The sequence below is a fragment of the Nansenia antarctica genome (genome assembly GCF_963989245.1).
Source record: "Nansenia antarctica genome assembly, chromosome: 4".
Classification (NCBI taxonomy): domain Eukaryota; kingdom Metazoa; phylum Chordata; class Actinopteri; order Argentiniformes; family Microstomatidae; genus Nansenia; species Nansenia antarctica.
Window position 1 is genome coordinate 58115202 of NC_137689.1, and position 15201 is coordinate 58130402.

General features: G+C 43.1%; 2 protein-coding genes across 2 annotated transcripts; both read right to left on the reverse strand.

Moving 5' to 3' along the window:
* Positions 1-2163: 2163 nt before the first annotated feature.
* Positions 2164-8167, reverse strand: acads (acyl-CoA dehydrogenase short chain). The gene is made up of 10 exons (XM_080529010.1): positions 8119-8167; positions 6722-6882; positions 6412-6561; positions 6184-6295; positions 5729-5880; positions 5375-5545; positions 4354-4491; positions 4077-4172; positions 3766-3822; positions 2164-3466 (listed from the first exon to the last, which is right to left on the reverse strand). The coding sequence occupies exons 1-10, from the start codon at positions 8144-8146 to the stop codon at positions 3314-3316; spliced, it is 1218 nt and encodes a 405-aa protein (XP_080385136.1). The 5' UTR covers positions 8147-8167; the 3' UTR covers positions 2164-3313.
* A 2512-nt stretch (positions 8168-10679) lies between these two features.
* On the reverse strand, positions 10680-13237 carry crybb1 (crystallin, beta B1; the record flags this gene model as incomplete). The annotated part of the gene is given in 7 exon segments (XM_080527916.1): positions 10680-10857; positions 11256-11398; positions 11549-11681; positions 11945-12063; positions 12375-12518; positions 13069-13194; positions 13196-13237. Coding segments are annotated over 7 exon segments (885 nt in total).
* Positions 13238-15201: the final 1964 nt, after the last annotated feature.

The window sequence follows — 15201 nt, forward strand, 5'->3', positions numbered from 1 at the left end:
GTGTGTGTGTGTGTGTGTGTGTGTGTGTGTGTGTGTGTGTGTGTGTGTGTGTGTTGGGGGAGGAAGGTCTTGCACTCTGACTGTTCGCAACGGAGGGAAATACCTGGGGGGTATTCCACGTACGTTGATTAGTATATCGGCGATTTAAAAAAAAGCCGCGTTCAGGCAACTCGTGATTGGGATTCAAGCCTCAGGTGATTCCTCGAACGAGGATCAGGCTTGTGTCATCAGTGTTCACAGAACACCGGTTTAGAAATCCTCGATATGGGCGCGTGCTCGCAGACATAAAGAGTCCCGAAGAGTCGAGCTGTCGAAATGAAGATACTACACTCCACAGCGGTCCTACTTTTTGCGCAGCACTCCTACTTATTGATCTTTATGAAGACGAAAAATAAGATGTAAAATAGTGCAATACTGCCGCAATTAACAAGGCGAGGGAAATGGTTTGGCAAGAAATTGCTGACTGATTAAATGCGTAGGTCATACTAGCCCCAGTTATTGTTATATGTTCATATTTTAATAAATGAATATTTACTACTGTGGTGATATCAGCAGCAGGCTATACATACTGTCATATCGTCATGATGGCATAGTGGTATTGATTGCTGCCATAGTAATTATTTGTCATTTTAAGACGGTGGTTCAAATCCCTCTTCTGACACACTTTTTACTGCATTTCGTTGTCTGAATCTAATCTAAAATCTCATTTAAAAAGTATGTAGGCTATAAAATGATGGTGCAGGGTAATTTACAAGAACTGATACGATTACAATGGTGTTTGAAGCCTTTCTGAGTAGTAAATTATGTTCTTCTAACTGGACCCTGGATTTGGCATAGATTATTTTTACTTATGATTACTGATGGATAGATGATTCACTTAGACAGATATATATATTGTAAATTGATTTGCATGAAGGCTTCCGTTAAATGTAACCACACCACTGTGATGATGGCAATGCAAGTTGATAGACATACTTTTATTTTATTTTTATCTATCTATCTATCTATCACACTTTCAAAATATCAAGTTATCTATCTATCGATCGATCACACTTTCAAAATATCAAATTATCTATCTATCACACAGTCAAACTATCTATCTATCTCATAAAAAGTGGGAACTAATATTTCCTAAAAGACACTTGACGGAACTGTCGTTCGGGATGTAGTTTCCGCCTGTGAGACATTTTTGACGGATGCATTACCTAAACCAGCCTGTAAACCTGCTCGCGACCAGGTTTGCTCAGAAGGATTGGTTGCATAGCAACCATAGCATAGCAACCAAACAGCAAATTACTTGAGCCACATTGATGGAACCGAACGCAAGCTGAAATTAGCGTCCGGATCTGATTTAAACCTGGATCAGAGTTAATCGCGCTTCTAGGAATCGGCCCCTGGTCCTTGGGATAGAAGTGTGGCTGCATTCAACAGCCGTTACTGAGAGAGCAGAGGTAAACACAATATACACTATCATCACCAGGATCAGGCACCATCGTTAGGCCACAAGGATCAGGAAACATAGCCTAGTGAACAGCACGCACACACACAGACACAAAAACATGCACAAAAGTACACAAACAGGAACAGCATACACAGGAAAAGGACAGACACACAGACAGAAGAGACACACGTACACACAGTGACCTCTACTCCAGTGACCCAGTCCATGCGCAAGGGTGGGGAACACATTAAGGTGCCTTATCCCCTGATACTCTAGATAAGACCCACAGCATTGGGCTGAGGTTGAGATCGTGATAGTCATATCCTCCTCCTATACAGAGGAGCTCCAGCAGGGGGCAGCAGAGCAATGTTTTCCTTCACTAGGTTTGATGGTGGGGTACCAAGCAAATTCCTGTTGTTTGGGTGTCAAACAGGCATGGAAACTCTGAATGAATTGGGTCATCTAATGGCTGTTGATAACATAAGAACGATTACCAAGTGTATTCAACAAAGGACTCAATAGCGACAGATTATGATAGACTATGTACAATAACAGTTTTTATTGAGTCACAAGCAAGGCCATTCATAATAGAAATCTATCATAGCCATACTGACCATTTCATCTCAAGAGACCACAATCTTTATATCAAAACTTTATATTTTATATATATTTTAAATTGAACAGCTGACAGTCCTAGATCAACAAAGAATATACTTAAATCATCATGCTATTTTTACCTGTGTGACCGTTTTTTTTTTTTTTTATTTATCAAAATGCCTTCACTGACAATACGTTGGTTAAACCAGCCAGGCTGGCACCCAGGAAGCACAACATATTAGTACGGTTAGGGTTCCCTGGTTCCCTAAAAAACACATTCTGTAGGGTAATTATGTACTGCCTGGAGAGAAGAGTCTGATAAGAGGTAGAAGAGTGCTGGGGGTTTGTGTGTCTCTCTCGTTGTTGTTGGGTTCTCTTGTCTTCATTGCAGGGAGTAAAGGGAGCCCAGACACATCACTGCCTTCCTGTGGTGAGATCTGGCACTACAGCTCAGACAGACAACAGAGGGAGAAAAGGGAGACACTGGCACTTGAAGCAGGATACAGTTACCACCAGACCCTGATTTAAAGTCAATTGTGTGATTAACAGGTTTCCATTAGGAGAGAGTAAGCTCCTAGATGTGCGCCTACTACAGGAAACCCTACCCCTATCCTGACCCTTCAGAGGAGTGTTTGTGTAGTAGGTTTTGGACTGGAATGACTCCTAATGTCTCAATACTCTACTTCTCCTCCTCTCCTGTCCTTCATCTACTGACTGGTAAAAGCAAGTTTCCACCGCTTCCACCATATCGCTTTCACTGTCTCAGTGCAGATGATGGAAATTGAGACACGGAGAGGAAGCCACTTTAAACACTCAGGACAACCCCCCCCCGCCCCTTCAATACAGAAAAATAAACAATCAACGTCCGTTCCAGGTTGTCCATATGGAGGGTTTGAATCTGCAGATATCTCAGGCACAGCTGTGACTCATGTTCTAAGGCAGGAGGGATGATGAGTCATGAGGATTTGAGCAGTTACATAACGGTTTCAAACCAGAACACATGTCTTGTCTTTGCATTGTTTTGAAGAATCGTTGCAAAGTGCCGAAAAAACAAGAGTGAACCGTAGTGGAAGGCATGTTGCAAAAGCCTTGCACACTACGCAAGGTCCAGTCCAGGTGTTAAGGCCCCGTTGAAAGGAAGAAGAAGCTGGCCATAACCACTGTTCCAGGGTCAGATAGTATCTAAACCTCCTATTGGCTAAAGTTGGTGTAGGTGTTACCAGATCCTAGTTCTTTAGTTAGGGGCAACTTTTAGACAGAGTTGTGGGTGTGCCTTTATAGCTGGTACTCTTTCAACAGCAGGCCAGCGATGACCAGTCTCTGGATCTCACTGGTGCCCTCATAGATCTCTGTGATACGAGCATCTCTGTAGTGCCTCTCGGCTGGCATGTCCGTCACGTAACCCATTCCCCCCAACACCTGGATTGACTTTTTTGGGTTCCACAGAGAGAGAGAAAAAAGAGAGAGAAAAGGAGGGGTTAGCATCTAGGAGACAAACAGCAGGGATGAGTACATTTATCAACACCTAGCCACAGTTCTTGTAAGTCAGAAAACATTGGATAGTTTAGGTGGAATATTTCCTTGTATCTACCCAATTCTCTCATAACTACATGAAGTGCCTTTATGTAGAGGCCAGGGTAGGAGTGGTCTCAGCGATCATCATCACTTTGCTGCTTGGACTTGGGTAGAAACTAGAAACAAACAAAAAACATGAATAACAGCAGTACCTGGTGAGCGCAGAAAGTGGCGGCCTCAGAGGCTGCTAGTTTGGCCATGGCTGCTTCCTGTGGAACAGGAAGGAGGAAGCAGAGGGTTGGGAATAGCTTGAGTAAGTGTGGTTTTAACAACTTGTTTGTATTGTATATTTAACAACTTGTGTGTATTGTAATAAAATACAATACAAACAAGTGGTCAAAATGACTGTGACAATCAATATACGTGTGTGTGTGTGTGTGTGTATATATACCACTATCTGTGGTATTGTGCATGAATTAGTGAGTTTGTAAGTGACTGCATATGTGTGTGTGTGTGTGTGTACCTTGGAGAAGGGTTTCTTGGCGTCTTTTAGGAGAGCAGCTTTCCAGGTGAGGAGACGAGCGCTCTCCACAGCCACAGCCATGTCGGCCAGCTTAAACTGGAATACAGAGGTGCACACATGCCCAGTCACTCTCCCTTACCCTGACAGACTGACCTGTGCACCATCACACACTTATGAACAGAGGTGCAAAGACAATGCGTGTTACAGACTTTATAGTGACTTTATACAAAAAAATTACTGGTCAGGGACAGCAAGCCTTGGCCTCATCACTTTTTACCTGTATAGCCTGCATCTTGCCTATGGGGGCTCCGAATGCTGTGCGTTTGTGAGCGTAGTCTGCAGCGCAGTCTAGAGAAGCTTGAGCGATACCTAGAGCCTGAGACGCTATGCCAATACGACCACTGTCCAGGGTTTGCTACAGTATGGGAGAGAGAGAGAGAGAGCGAGAGAGAGAGAGAGAGAGAGAGAGAGAGAGAGAGAGAGAGAGAGAGAGGGGGACAGAGAGAAATCATTACAATGCTCTGTCTAGACTTTACTACTGTACCACGTTAAGTGTGTAAGGTACACACATACAGTGGGGGAAATAAGTAAGTAAGTAACATTTATTTATAGAGAACCCTTCCCAGACCAAGGGTCACAAAGTGCTTTACATAACAAGGAAAAAACACAATAAAACATAATACAAGAGCGAAAACCACAGCAGATTCAAACAGGCAAAACAAGTGAAAATAAAAACAAGTAACAGACAGCAGGTGTACAACAGCATCAACAGGACACAGAAAGACAAGCCCCTGGGGGCTATCTAAAAGCCTGTCTATACGTATACAACACAGTCTTTAGCTGTTTTTTAAAAACCTCGACCGAGCCAGCTGATCTAAGATCCAAGGGCAGAGCATTCCAAAGCCTGGGGGCCACGGTTTGGAATGCTCCATCACCCTTGGTCTTCAATCTGCCACGGGGGACAACCAGCAAACCCTGGTCGGCGGACCTGAGAGACCTACTGGGGCTGTAAGGACACAGTAGGTCACAGATGTAAGCAGGTGCCTGACCATGGAGGGCTCTGAAAGTGATGACCAGAATCTTGAAATTAATTCTATATTTGATGGGGAGCCAGTATATTGAAGACATCAATATTTTGTCCAGTAAATGTATTTCCTATGAACCTATTCAAGTCACCAGACTTTGGTATTAACTCAAACAATCCAGACAAACAATCTAAACATTAAAGTCCATATGTAAATAAAGTTATGTATAATCCATGTCCATTGTGTGTATATACACACAACAGACATACACACCATGGCGATTTTGAATCCTGCCCCGCGGGCACCCAGCATGTTGCCGAGTGGTATCCTGCAGTCCTCTAGGATGACGTTGGCAGTGGAGGACGCCCGGATGCCCAGCTTGTCCTCCTTCTTCCCCAGGGACAGGCCTGGGTGGGGCATGGGAATCAGGAACGCACTGATACCCTAAAGACAGAGGGGAGGAAGAGAGGAAGTTAGCAATAATGGCTACTAACACTAATGCTGCATTTAATTAGTGATTTCCTCTCCTCATCTCTCTACTTTAAATGCTCCACCATAGTGATATTCTTGTGTGTGTGTGTGTGTGTGTGTGTGTGTGTGTGTGTGTGTGAGGATTATGCCTCTAACCTTGTGTTTGAGTGTCTTGTCAGTCGTAGCGAATACAACTGTGGCAGAGGCGTCCCAGCTGTTGGTGATCCAGGCTTTGGTTCCATTCAGCACCCACTCATCCCCCTCCTGACGTGCCATCGTAGAGGCTGCCCCTGCATCACTACCATTACCTAGAGAGAGGGGCCGATTCAACACAAGATACCGGTACACAGGTTTGTGGTGTGTGTGTGTGTGTGTGTGTGTGTGTGTGTGTGTGTGTGTGTGATGATTTTAAATCAATACACACAGTACTATTGGGACTTCTTGGGCCGGTTTGACAAATGAGCCTTAAGCCTAGTCCTGGACTAAATCACACTTTCAATGAAAAATCTCCATTGAAGATGCTTTTGAATCTAGGATTAGATTCAAAATTACTGTCTGTCTTTCAGTAGAGCGTCGTCTGGGGTAAACAGAGGTGTTGAGTGATCGAGTACCTGGTTCACTGAGGCAGAAGCAGCCCACTTTCTCTCCGGTGGTGAAGGGAGTGATCCACTGTCGCTTCTGCTCCTCTGTACCAAACTTCAACACTGGGCCTATGTACAGAGACTGTAAAACACACACATTTTAAATACTGTATTTGGATATATACAGTTAAAAGCTCATTGATATTCCTGGTCAATCATGGAATGAAAGACAAACTCCCGCCACACACACACACTTACATTATTAACGGAGACCACCACTCCGGTGCTGGCACAGCCTCTACTGATCTCCTCCATAGCCAGACTGTAGGCCAGGTAGTCCATCCCAGCCCCGCCGAGTTCCTCTGGTACCTCTATAGCCATCACACCCATTTGCCCCAGCTCTCTTATCTGGAAAACAAGATAACATGGGTTAATCGTGAGTGTGAGTGTGTGTGTGTGTGTGTGTGTGTGTGTGTGTGTGTGTGAGTTTGTGTGTGTGTGTGTGTGTGTGTGTGTGTGTGTGTGTGTGTGTGTGTGTGTGTGTGTGTGTGTGTGTGCGTGCGTGTACCTGTTTGGCAGGGAAGTTATGCTCCTTGTCTAGTTTACCAGCGATAGGAGCTAGTTCTCTGTCTGCATAGTCCCTACAGGTCTGTCTCAGCATCTGGTGCATCTCTGGTAACTCTGCCAGCTGGGTGAGACCTCGACAACCACTGAGACACAGGCTCAGGGCTGGGGGGGGGGGGGGGGGGATAGACAGGGAGAGAGAGCATCATCAATCATCACTATTCATACTATCATAGAATTATCTTTATTACTAATATGGCCCAAGAGGGACACCCTCATGGTCCGAGAGCGTCACTTAAGTACACATGTCAGGCTAGGCTCTCTTCACCAGAGCCTGATTCAAAATCACCCAGGTTACACTGGCTTAAAATCTAGGGCAAATACTTACTATGTATTTACTATGCAATACTATGTTACACTGGCTTAAAATCTAGGGCAAATACTTATGTATCCTCCTAGGTGGTATTGTGATCGCTTACTCTGCGATATGTCTATCTTTGATATTGTTCATACAGTAGATATTGTTTTGTTGGCCAACAGTACAGTATATATAGTATATATAGTATATATATATATATATTATAGCATGTATTTTATTACATGACATTATGATATATAATCACTCTCTTATCTGTGAGATAAGGTCAATTATTTTTCCAACACCCTGGCATAACACTGTAGCCGGGCCCTCTTATCTACTGACAAGGTAGAAGAGTGGACATGATAACACAAGTGGACATGATAACACAATGATAATGGTGGATGAAACTGAAGTGGACTTTGTTTTAGGAAATTATTAATAGGACCATTTTGAAACATGGGCATGGGTGGCTGGCTGGCCAGCAGTGCTGCAGGATGAACTAGGTGAAAGGTCGCCGCACGACCTCGCGCTCATAACCTTTGTCCCAGTGTGCTGTGAGTTATGAGATGACAACAACTCCACAACACACTATCGTCAAATAGGAAATAAAAGTCTCTCTAGTATGACACATTACCATCATAGCTACTACGACCCGTGTACCCTTGCAAGCAGTGTTGTGTCTATACTAGCTAGCTAACTTGACTGCCGTCCCTTATGCAAGTAACCCTACTCCAGGTTCACTGCAGTGGAAGTTGCATTGTCCACTAGCTATCATACAGCGATAGTTGTTATCTGTTGTTACAAAAATAACCAGCCGAACATTGTCAATATGCAGCTAGCTAGCTTTCATTCATCTAAAACGAGAGGTCACTGGTTAGGCGAGAGACATTGACCGTGGCTGTTGCTTGCTAGCTTGCCTTGCTTCTCTGACAGTCAGTGCATTGAAGCATGTTGCATTGAAGCATGTTGCATTGAGGCATGATTAACATAAGAGCATAGATAATAGTATGTGCATGTGATTGTCGATTGTAGCTACTGACCTGTTCTTGCTTTAAAAAGTGCTGCCATATTGTAGCTCCTCAGTTTGCTTGTTCATCAGACACCACGTGACCTAGTGAGAAAGTGACGCGCTGATAGTAATGTCAAGTGCTCTTAAAGGCATAATGCTCTACTGTGAAGTACAAGCAAATATAATAGGAGTTTTGAATGAATGAATGAATGAATGAATGAATGAATGGTCTTTATTGTCATTGATATAGTACAGGTAACAAACAACGAAATTTGGGAGGGGGGGCTCCCCTGGTGCTAGGAAAAACATACTAAAAACAAGAAGGGAAAAGAGCTGGTTTACATAAATAAAGGCTATGTACACTATCTACTATACTATACTATACAAATAAAACACTGTGCTGTACTCTATGCTATGCTATATCTATTCTAACATTTCCTATCTCTGAACCTTATGTACCCGAGGGTTGTCATATTGCACATAGTTGCAAGCACATATAATAGGAGTTTTATCCTCCTATCTCTGTGTAAATGCAGCCCATTCTACTTGAATGTATACAATGTCAATCTCTAATGCGAGGATGTAAGTAGGTGCCAATGAAAAGTGTATGTTTCTCATCCTGTCTATATTCTCATACCTCCACTTTATTCTTGTTAGGTCAGATGATCTGGCTTGGATTCTAATTAAAACTAGTTATGGAAGTTACGAGAATCAAGGACCCAGTGGCTTTCTTGGGTTTTTATCCTGTTAGTTGACCATGTATGTAATATGTACTTTCATGTACCTACTTCTGCAAATCTTCTAACAAAGTTTTCAATCCCAAAAAAAAAAAAAAAACAACTTTGCTTTAACCTCATCCCAGCCATATACCCCTCTGTACAGTTCCTCTACTGTTAATGAAACATTAAAAAAAAGAAAATGTTGAATTATTGAATTAGAAAATTAGGGTGCGTTTATACCGCAGGTCGAAGTGACACAATTCCGATTTTTCGCTCACATGTGGCACAGATCGGTAACATGTTGGTGTAAGATCCGATTCAGGCCTCAATCAGATACGAATGGATACGGCGGTCTTTGTATTTTGATGACGTTTAACAGTGAAGTCTTCTTCTCTGGCTTAAAATGTGCGCAATATTTTGCAGACCTCTACATACTTCGGAAAGCAATGGCTTTATATTATAATTTATAAAAGGGATTATCATTTCTGTCTCCTTTGCATGGCTGTCTGTTTACTTTCGTTTTCGATGTCCGGGTGGCATGCGGGTCGCTTCAGGTGTTAAGGAGTGTAAGCACAGGTATCAGGTATCGGATATGGGTCATTTGTGTAAGCAGCCATTCCGAAAAATCGGATACAGGCACTAAATCGGAACTAGGCATTACGACCTGTGGTGTAAATATTACTGGCAATGACACCTGGTCCTAGCATAGATTGTTTGCTTATGAAGACTGATGTCTCACTTACTTTAAACAAATGTACTTGTTGTAAATCGCTTTGGATAAAAGTGTCTGCTAAATGTCAACAATATAATGTATAAGTCCCCCAGGATATTGTGCACAGCACATAAACCAGGAATAACATCGACTCAAACCTGGCCTTAGTGGGAGTGAATTTACTGAATAAAGTACGTGTTATTATTTGATTTCAGCGAATCACAAGTCTCTTGTCTTAATGAAGGCCGAGTTTGATGCGTTGGTCTATCAGACCTTACGCGCATTTGGAATGAGACTACCTTTGCTTTGGCCATTCTACTGGATTAGTCTGGATTAGCGTGGTTCTTCTCACGCCTCTTCTGGAATGGCCACAACCGAGGTTACCACTGGATAAACAACACTAACATGTTTCTCACTCACACATAATGCAGTTTTGTCCTAAACTAAACATGATTGTTCAGACCACTTGAACTGACATGAGTCTTGCAACCCTGAAACCCTACATGAAACTACCACTCCTGCCAATGTGCTATTAAAGAACAGCAAGACCAAAATGCATCGTCATCATTTAGGTAATCCATTTTAGGTAGGCTATGTCCACTGTTCAACCTTCAAACTTTGTCCCCAAGATTGCATAGTATAGTATAATTTCCACACCAATGGTAATCTCCCAATCCAAATGTTGACAGAGGAGGATAGAGAAAGACAGAGAAAGTGCATGCAAGTGCATAACAGAAGGACACACAGAGAGAGATCACCACAGCGACTGAGAGACAGTTGTTGGTGAATAAAGACAGACAGTCATACAGAGATGTGACAAACAGAGAGCTGGAACAAAAACTGTGGAGATCAAACACAGAGAGAAAAGTGGAAAAATAAATTTGTAAAAATGGAATCACTTGGGACACAAAGTCCTGAATGAAGGTAGTCCAGCCATGAAGGTTCACGTTTTTCAAAACATGTTTATTTTTTGGCATCATAAAAAGTCAGTTAGTTTGTCCGGTACGATGCTGTCATTCTATTCCTTTGGGGTGGAGGGATGAGGGTGGGGTTAGGATCTAAGGAAGGAAGGGGGGGATAGGGTTGGAGAAATAAAAAGCGCCGGGTGGGCGGGTGAGTGAGGGCTGGCTGCAATTACACCAGGCGTCCAGCAGATGTCGCTCACTTGCTGGCGGAGGTAAAGGTGAAGCATCCTCTCTGGTGGAACTGCATATCCCTGACACGACGCATGGACTGGATCTGGGGCTGGAAGGCGCAGAACTCGTTGTAGTGCCTGTAGTCTCCACACTCAAACAGGTACTGGTAACCTCTGTAGCCGGGGTACTGGTATCCCACCCACCTGAGAGGGACAATAGCAAGAGAGGGAATTAGTTAAGTCAAATAAAACAAATGGTTTAAGAGTAAACTGAACCATTTGTGGTTGAAGCATGGTGCTGTACTTGAGTTGAGTTACCCTGTGTCTGACTTTCTGGAGCTAAAGAAATTCAAAGCATCTAAAAATAAACCCTTCCACATTACAACACCACCCAGTCAGACCCATGCCTTATGACTCCAGTGCCATCCCAATTCCCACAAGGAACCATGTTGTATTAGGGACAAGCCCGTTGGCTCTCTAAAAGTTAGTTTTAAACTCAGTGCACTACTTTTGAGCAGGCCTTTGAATAGGGAATAACAAACCCTTTGAGATGTGCCTCAAGGTTCTAAGTCATATGAGTGTGCATATGTGTTTGTACTTACACTCCACCAGGCACTCTCACGCTGCCCACTCTGTCGGTGAAGCCATGTGCCCAGAGGGTGGGCACGTCATCCTCCTGGATCTCCATCTTGTTGCCCTTGAAGTCGGAGAGCTCAAACAGACAGATCTTGTGCTCCATGCTGTCCTGTTGAGAGGAAGGGGGAGAAAGTGTTTTAGGCGAGGGAAATGTTGGAGGACTATGCTTAGCTGTATGAAAGTTAAGATACTAGTGCTCTGTAGAAGGTAATACAGGCAATGGATGTTAGTAGTGCTATGTCTTGCTTGATTGGCTCACCATGCGGACGGGCCTGAAGGACATGATGCAGTCGCTGCGGTAAGAGTTGCTCCAGGTATCCCAGCGAGGATACTCTCCCTTCTCCAGGATGAACATCTCCCCACGGAAGTTAGTCTGCTCATAGGCAACGAAGCTGGAGAGGGGGGGCCGCCAGGGGCAGGGGGGTTACAGGGGGGAGAGAGAGATTAGAGGAGGGGTAAAGATGAAGTGAATGGGTTGGCTGATGGGAATGGAGGTCTTCAGCAGTGAAATGCATATGAGATTGTTATGTGTGTGATTGTAATTTTGAGTATGTGTGTTTGTGTGATTGCAAGTGTTTGTAATTATGTCTGACCTGTAGGTGTATGAATGTATGTGTATGTTTGTGTGTGTTTGTGTGTGTGTGTGTCCACTTACGGGCCGCTCTCGACAATGATACTGCGCACTCTATCCATGCCGCGGTCACACACGTTCATACACTCGTTCTGGATCTCCATCATCCTGCCCTGGAAGTTCTCCTGGTCGAACAGCATCATCTACACAGCGGATACATTTAAAGGTTATACAAACAGCCCGATGACATCTGCAATGAGAGAGGTCAAGGGGGAAACACTAGACACCAAGCCTTCCAATATATATTCTCTCTCTGTCAACTGTAGCTCCCTTGTCATCAGAAACTTCCATAGGGTTTACCCTAGTGAAATAAAGGCTAACTGCATAGTTACTACTCTATGATGAAGGTGTATATGATGATGAGCTATGTGCAGGATAAGGGCTTGATAAAGACTACAGGTGGATTAATGGATGTATATGTTTGGTGTAATGGCCCAGTGCAGATGAGACTCACTCTGAAGCATCCCATGCCAGGCTCTCCAGTCTTGGTGGCCTTGCTGGTGGCAGCGGGGGCGGGGGTACCCTTGTCCTTGGCATCAGTGCCCTGGTTGGAAGCGGACTTGGCGGTCTGAGACATGATTAGGGTTTTTTGGAGAGTCTGAGAGAGGGAGGTAGGGGTGAGCCAGAGATTGATAGAGAGGTGGATAGAGAGAGAGGCAGAAATAGAGAGATGGGAGGAGAGAGAAAAAAGTTCAAGGTCAAGGTGTAGCATCCACGAGCTCACTACAGATTGTGCTATTCTGTGTGTGTTTGTGTGTAGAAATACACATATGATGTGTATGAGGCACACTTCCCAAAAGGTGTTTGAGTTTTGGCCAAAGACAAGCCTCACACAGGGGCCTTGCTTTCCCAAAGGGTGGATCAGAATCATCACCAGTGGGCCCTCTCGTTCAAAACCAGAGAAAATAATCATCCAGTCGGGGGTCTTAGTGCCTCATATAGGCCCTAGGGCCTGGGTCTCTGTTAGGGGCTCTCCCCAGCCTGGGAGGGGGGACTCGCCTGGGCATGATGGGCCAAGGGCCTGGTTGTGTGGTAGCCCCTGAGTGTGTGTGTGTGTTTCCGTGTGTGTGTGTGTGTGTATGTGTGTGTGTGTGTGTGTGTGTGTATGTGTGTGTGTGTTGTGTGTGTGTGTGTGTGTGTGTCCTTACCTGTGTAAGTACAGCTGGTAGTGCCGTGTGGGGAAGGCTGGCTCGTGCTGGTCTTCTCAGTGCTGTGCCACAGCTTTTATACCCTGGCAAGGGCAGAACGTAGGGGCTCATGGCACAATAGAAAGCCCCTCGTCATCACAGTAGGTCTGCACCAAAGCCGCCGGGTCATCGCACCGCCTGGAAACACCCCCCGGGTTGCCTGTAAGCACTTTACTATCAAAGGAAAGCCCTGACAATGCTACTTTCCCCCTGTGTTCGTGTGGTCGGGCTATAAGCTATAGCTGCATATAGAGTAGAGGAATGCCTAAACCTAGACAGTAAAGAGTTAATCCCCTCACAAACACACACACACACACACACACACACACACACACACACACACACACGCACACACACACACACACACACACACACACACACACACACACACACACACACACATACAGTCTGTATCTCTCTCCACTTCAAACTCTAACAGAGAAAACTGAGAAATACTTTCTCAATGCAATGTTACTTCACACAAATTGTTCACAGTTTTGAGAGGAGAAAAAAATACAAAATACAATACATAAGTTGTAAAAATACAATATAAAGATAAAATATACGTTTATACTCAAAAGCATTAAACTCATAATACAATCATGATAAATGCTATTCATTTCAGTTAAAACTATATGAATCTGAAAAAAATCTATATTTTTGCTCTGTGTTTTCCTCTTTTTGTTGTGATTGATAACATCTCACACTTTCCAGACCTGAGGAAAACATATCCATGAGTTAAATATATGAAAAGCACTTCATGATACAATTACAGTTAATTATTCATATTATATTATTAATTACAGTTAATTATTCATATTATATTATTAATTACAGTTAATTATTCATGTTCTATAATTGATCACAATTCCTTTATCCTATTCTATCATGAATTTCAGGTCATTATTCATATTCTAATGTGATTATCATTGATCTTTGATATCAACATTTAGCTGGCCAAAGATATATATTCGAGACATAGAATAAAACAACAACAACAACAACTTAATTCATCCTTCTTCTAGCATTATGACCCTGGCCCGAACATAGATGACTTTTTCTTGCTATGATTGATGGATAGATGAGTCACTTACTTAGACAAATGTATTTGTTGTAAGTTGCTTTGGATAAAGGCATCTGCTAAATGGCAAAAATGTAAATGCAAATGTAAATGTAAACATAGGGTGTAGAAAGCAAGTCTCTCACTAACATGCCTGCAGTCTCAACACAGAGAAGACACCATCTGGGGATGGTAAGGAGTGTTACTTTGTAGGCATCTTTTATCTCCTACATCCACATTACTTTCAAGTCCTACAACATTAACCAATATCATGATCACAGAGTCATGGGTCTTAGAATTAGGATGAAATTAAATTAATTAGGACAGTCAATCAATCATTAAAATAAGCAGTTGTTAGACGTGGGTGATGAGGCTAGAAAATTTAGAGATGTGTAGATTTTTTTTTCTGTCTCCAGACTGCATTCAACATTACTGTAGGAGGAGACACTGAGACGGCCCAGATTGGGGGGGACAGCTAACTTCGTTACAACTTTAAGACAGGAAATCCATTACTAAACTATGCATAATCTCACTGTTACGCAGTTCTGTGTATATAGCCATAAACAGTAGCATTGGCCAGCAGGCAGAGAGAAAATGACCAAAAGCACTGTCTCTGCTCCACTGTTTACATCTGGTTGACTAGGCAGCCACTCAACTGTTAACACAAACTTATTCCACTGTGCTCAGAGCTAAGCTGAACTATGGTGTGGTGTGAGCTAATGCTACAGCTATGGCTTTCATCAGAAGGTAGCACTACAGTCTATTTCAAGGACTGCGTATCAACTGCTTATCAACTATTATCACACGGTTTGTGGAACTACAGTATGTGACCTTCTACTTGCACATGCATAAAGCGATTTCAGGACAATATAATTGGTGGTTCATATATACAGTATTGCCTACAGTATATTTACAAATGTTGATAAACACACATCATTTCATGTAATAATTCCCAGTTTACTAATGGTTAATACGTATTTAAGTTGTATAAGCAGTTTATAAATAGGCTTTCAAATAAAGTGTTACTCAGAAGA

What these genes read in the sequence shown, in the direction of transcription:
- acads (XM_080529010.1), bottom strand. Translation starts at nt 8,146, where the DNA reads ATGGCAGCACTTTTTAAAGCAAGAACAG. An exon ending in TGGTGGTCTCCGTTAATAAT is followed by an intron (nt 6,296 to 6,411) that starts GTAAGTGTGTGT and finishes TGTGTTTTACAG; the next exon opens with TCTCTGTACATAGGCCCAGT. An exon ending in CAGGATTCAAAATCGCCATG is followed by an intron (nt 4,492 to 5,374) that starts GTGTGTATGTCT and finishes CCCATACTGTAG; the next exon opens with CAAACCCTGGACAGTGGTCG.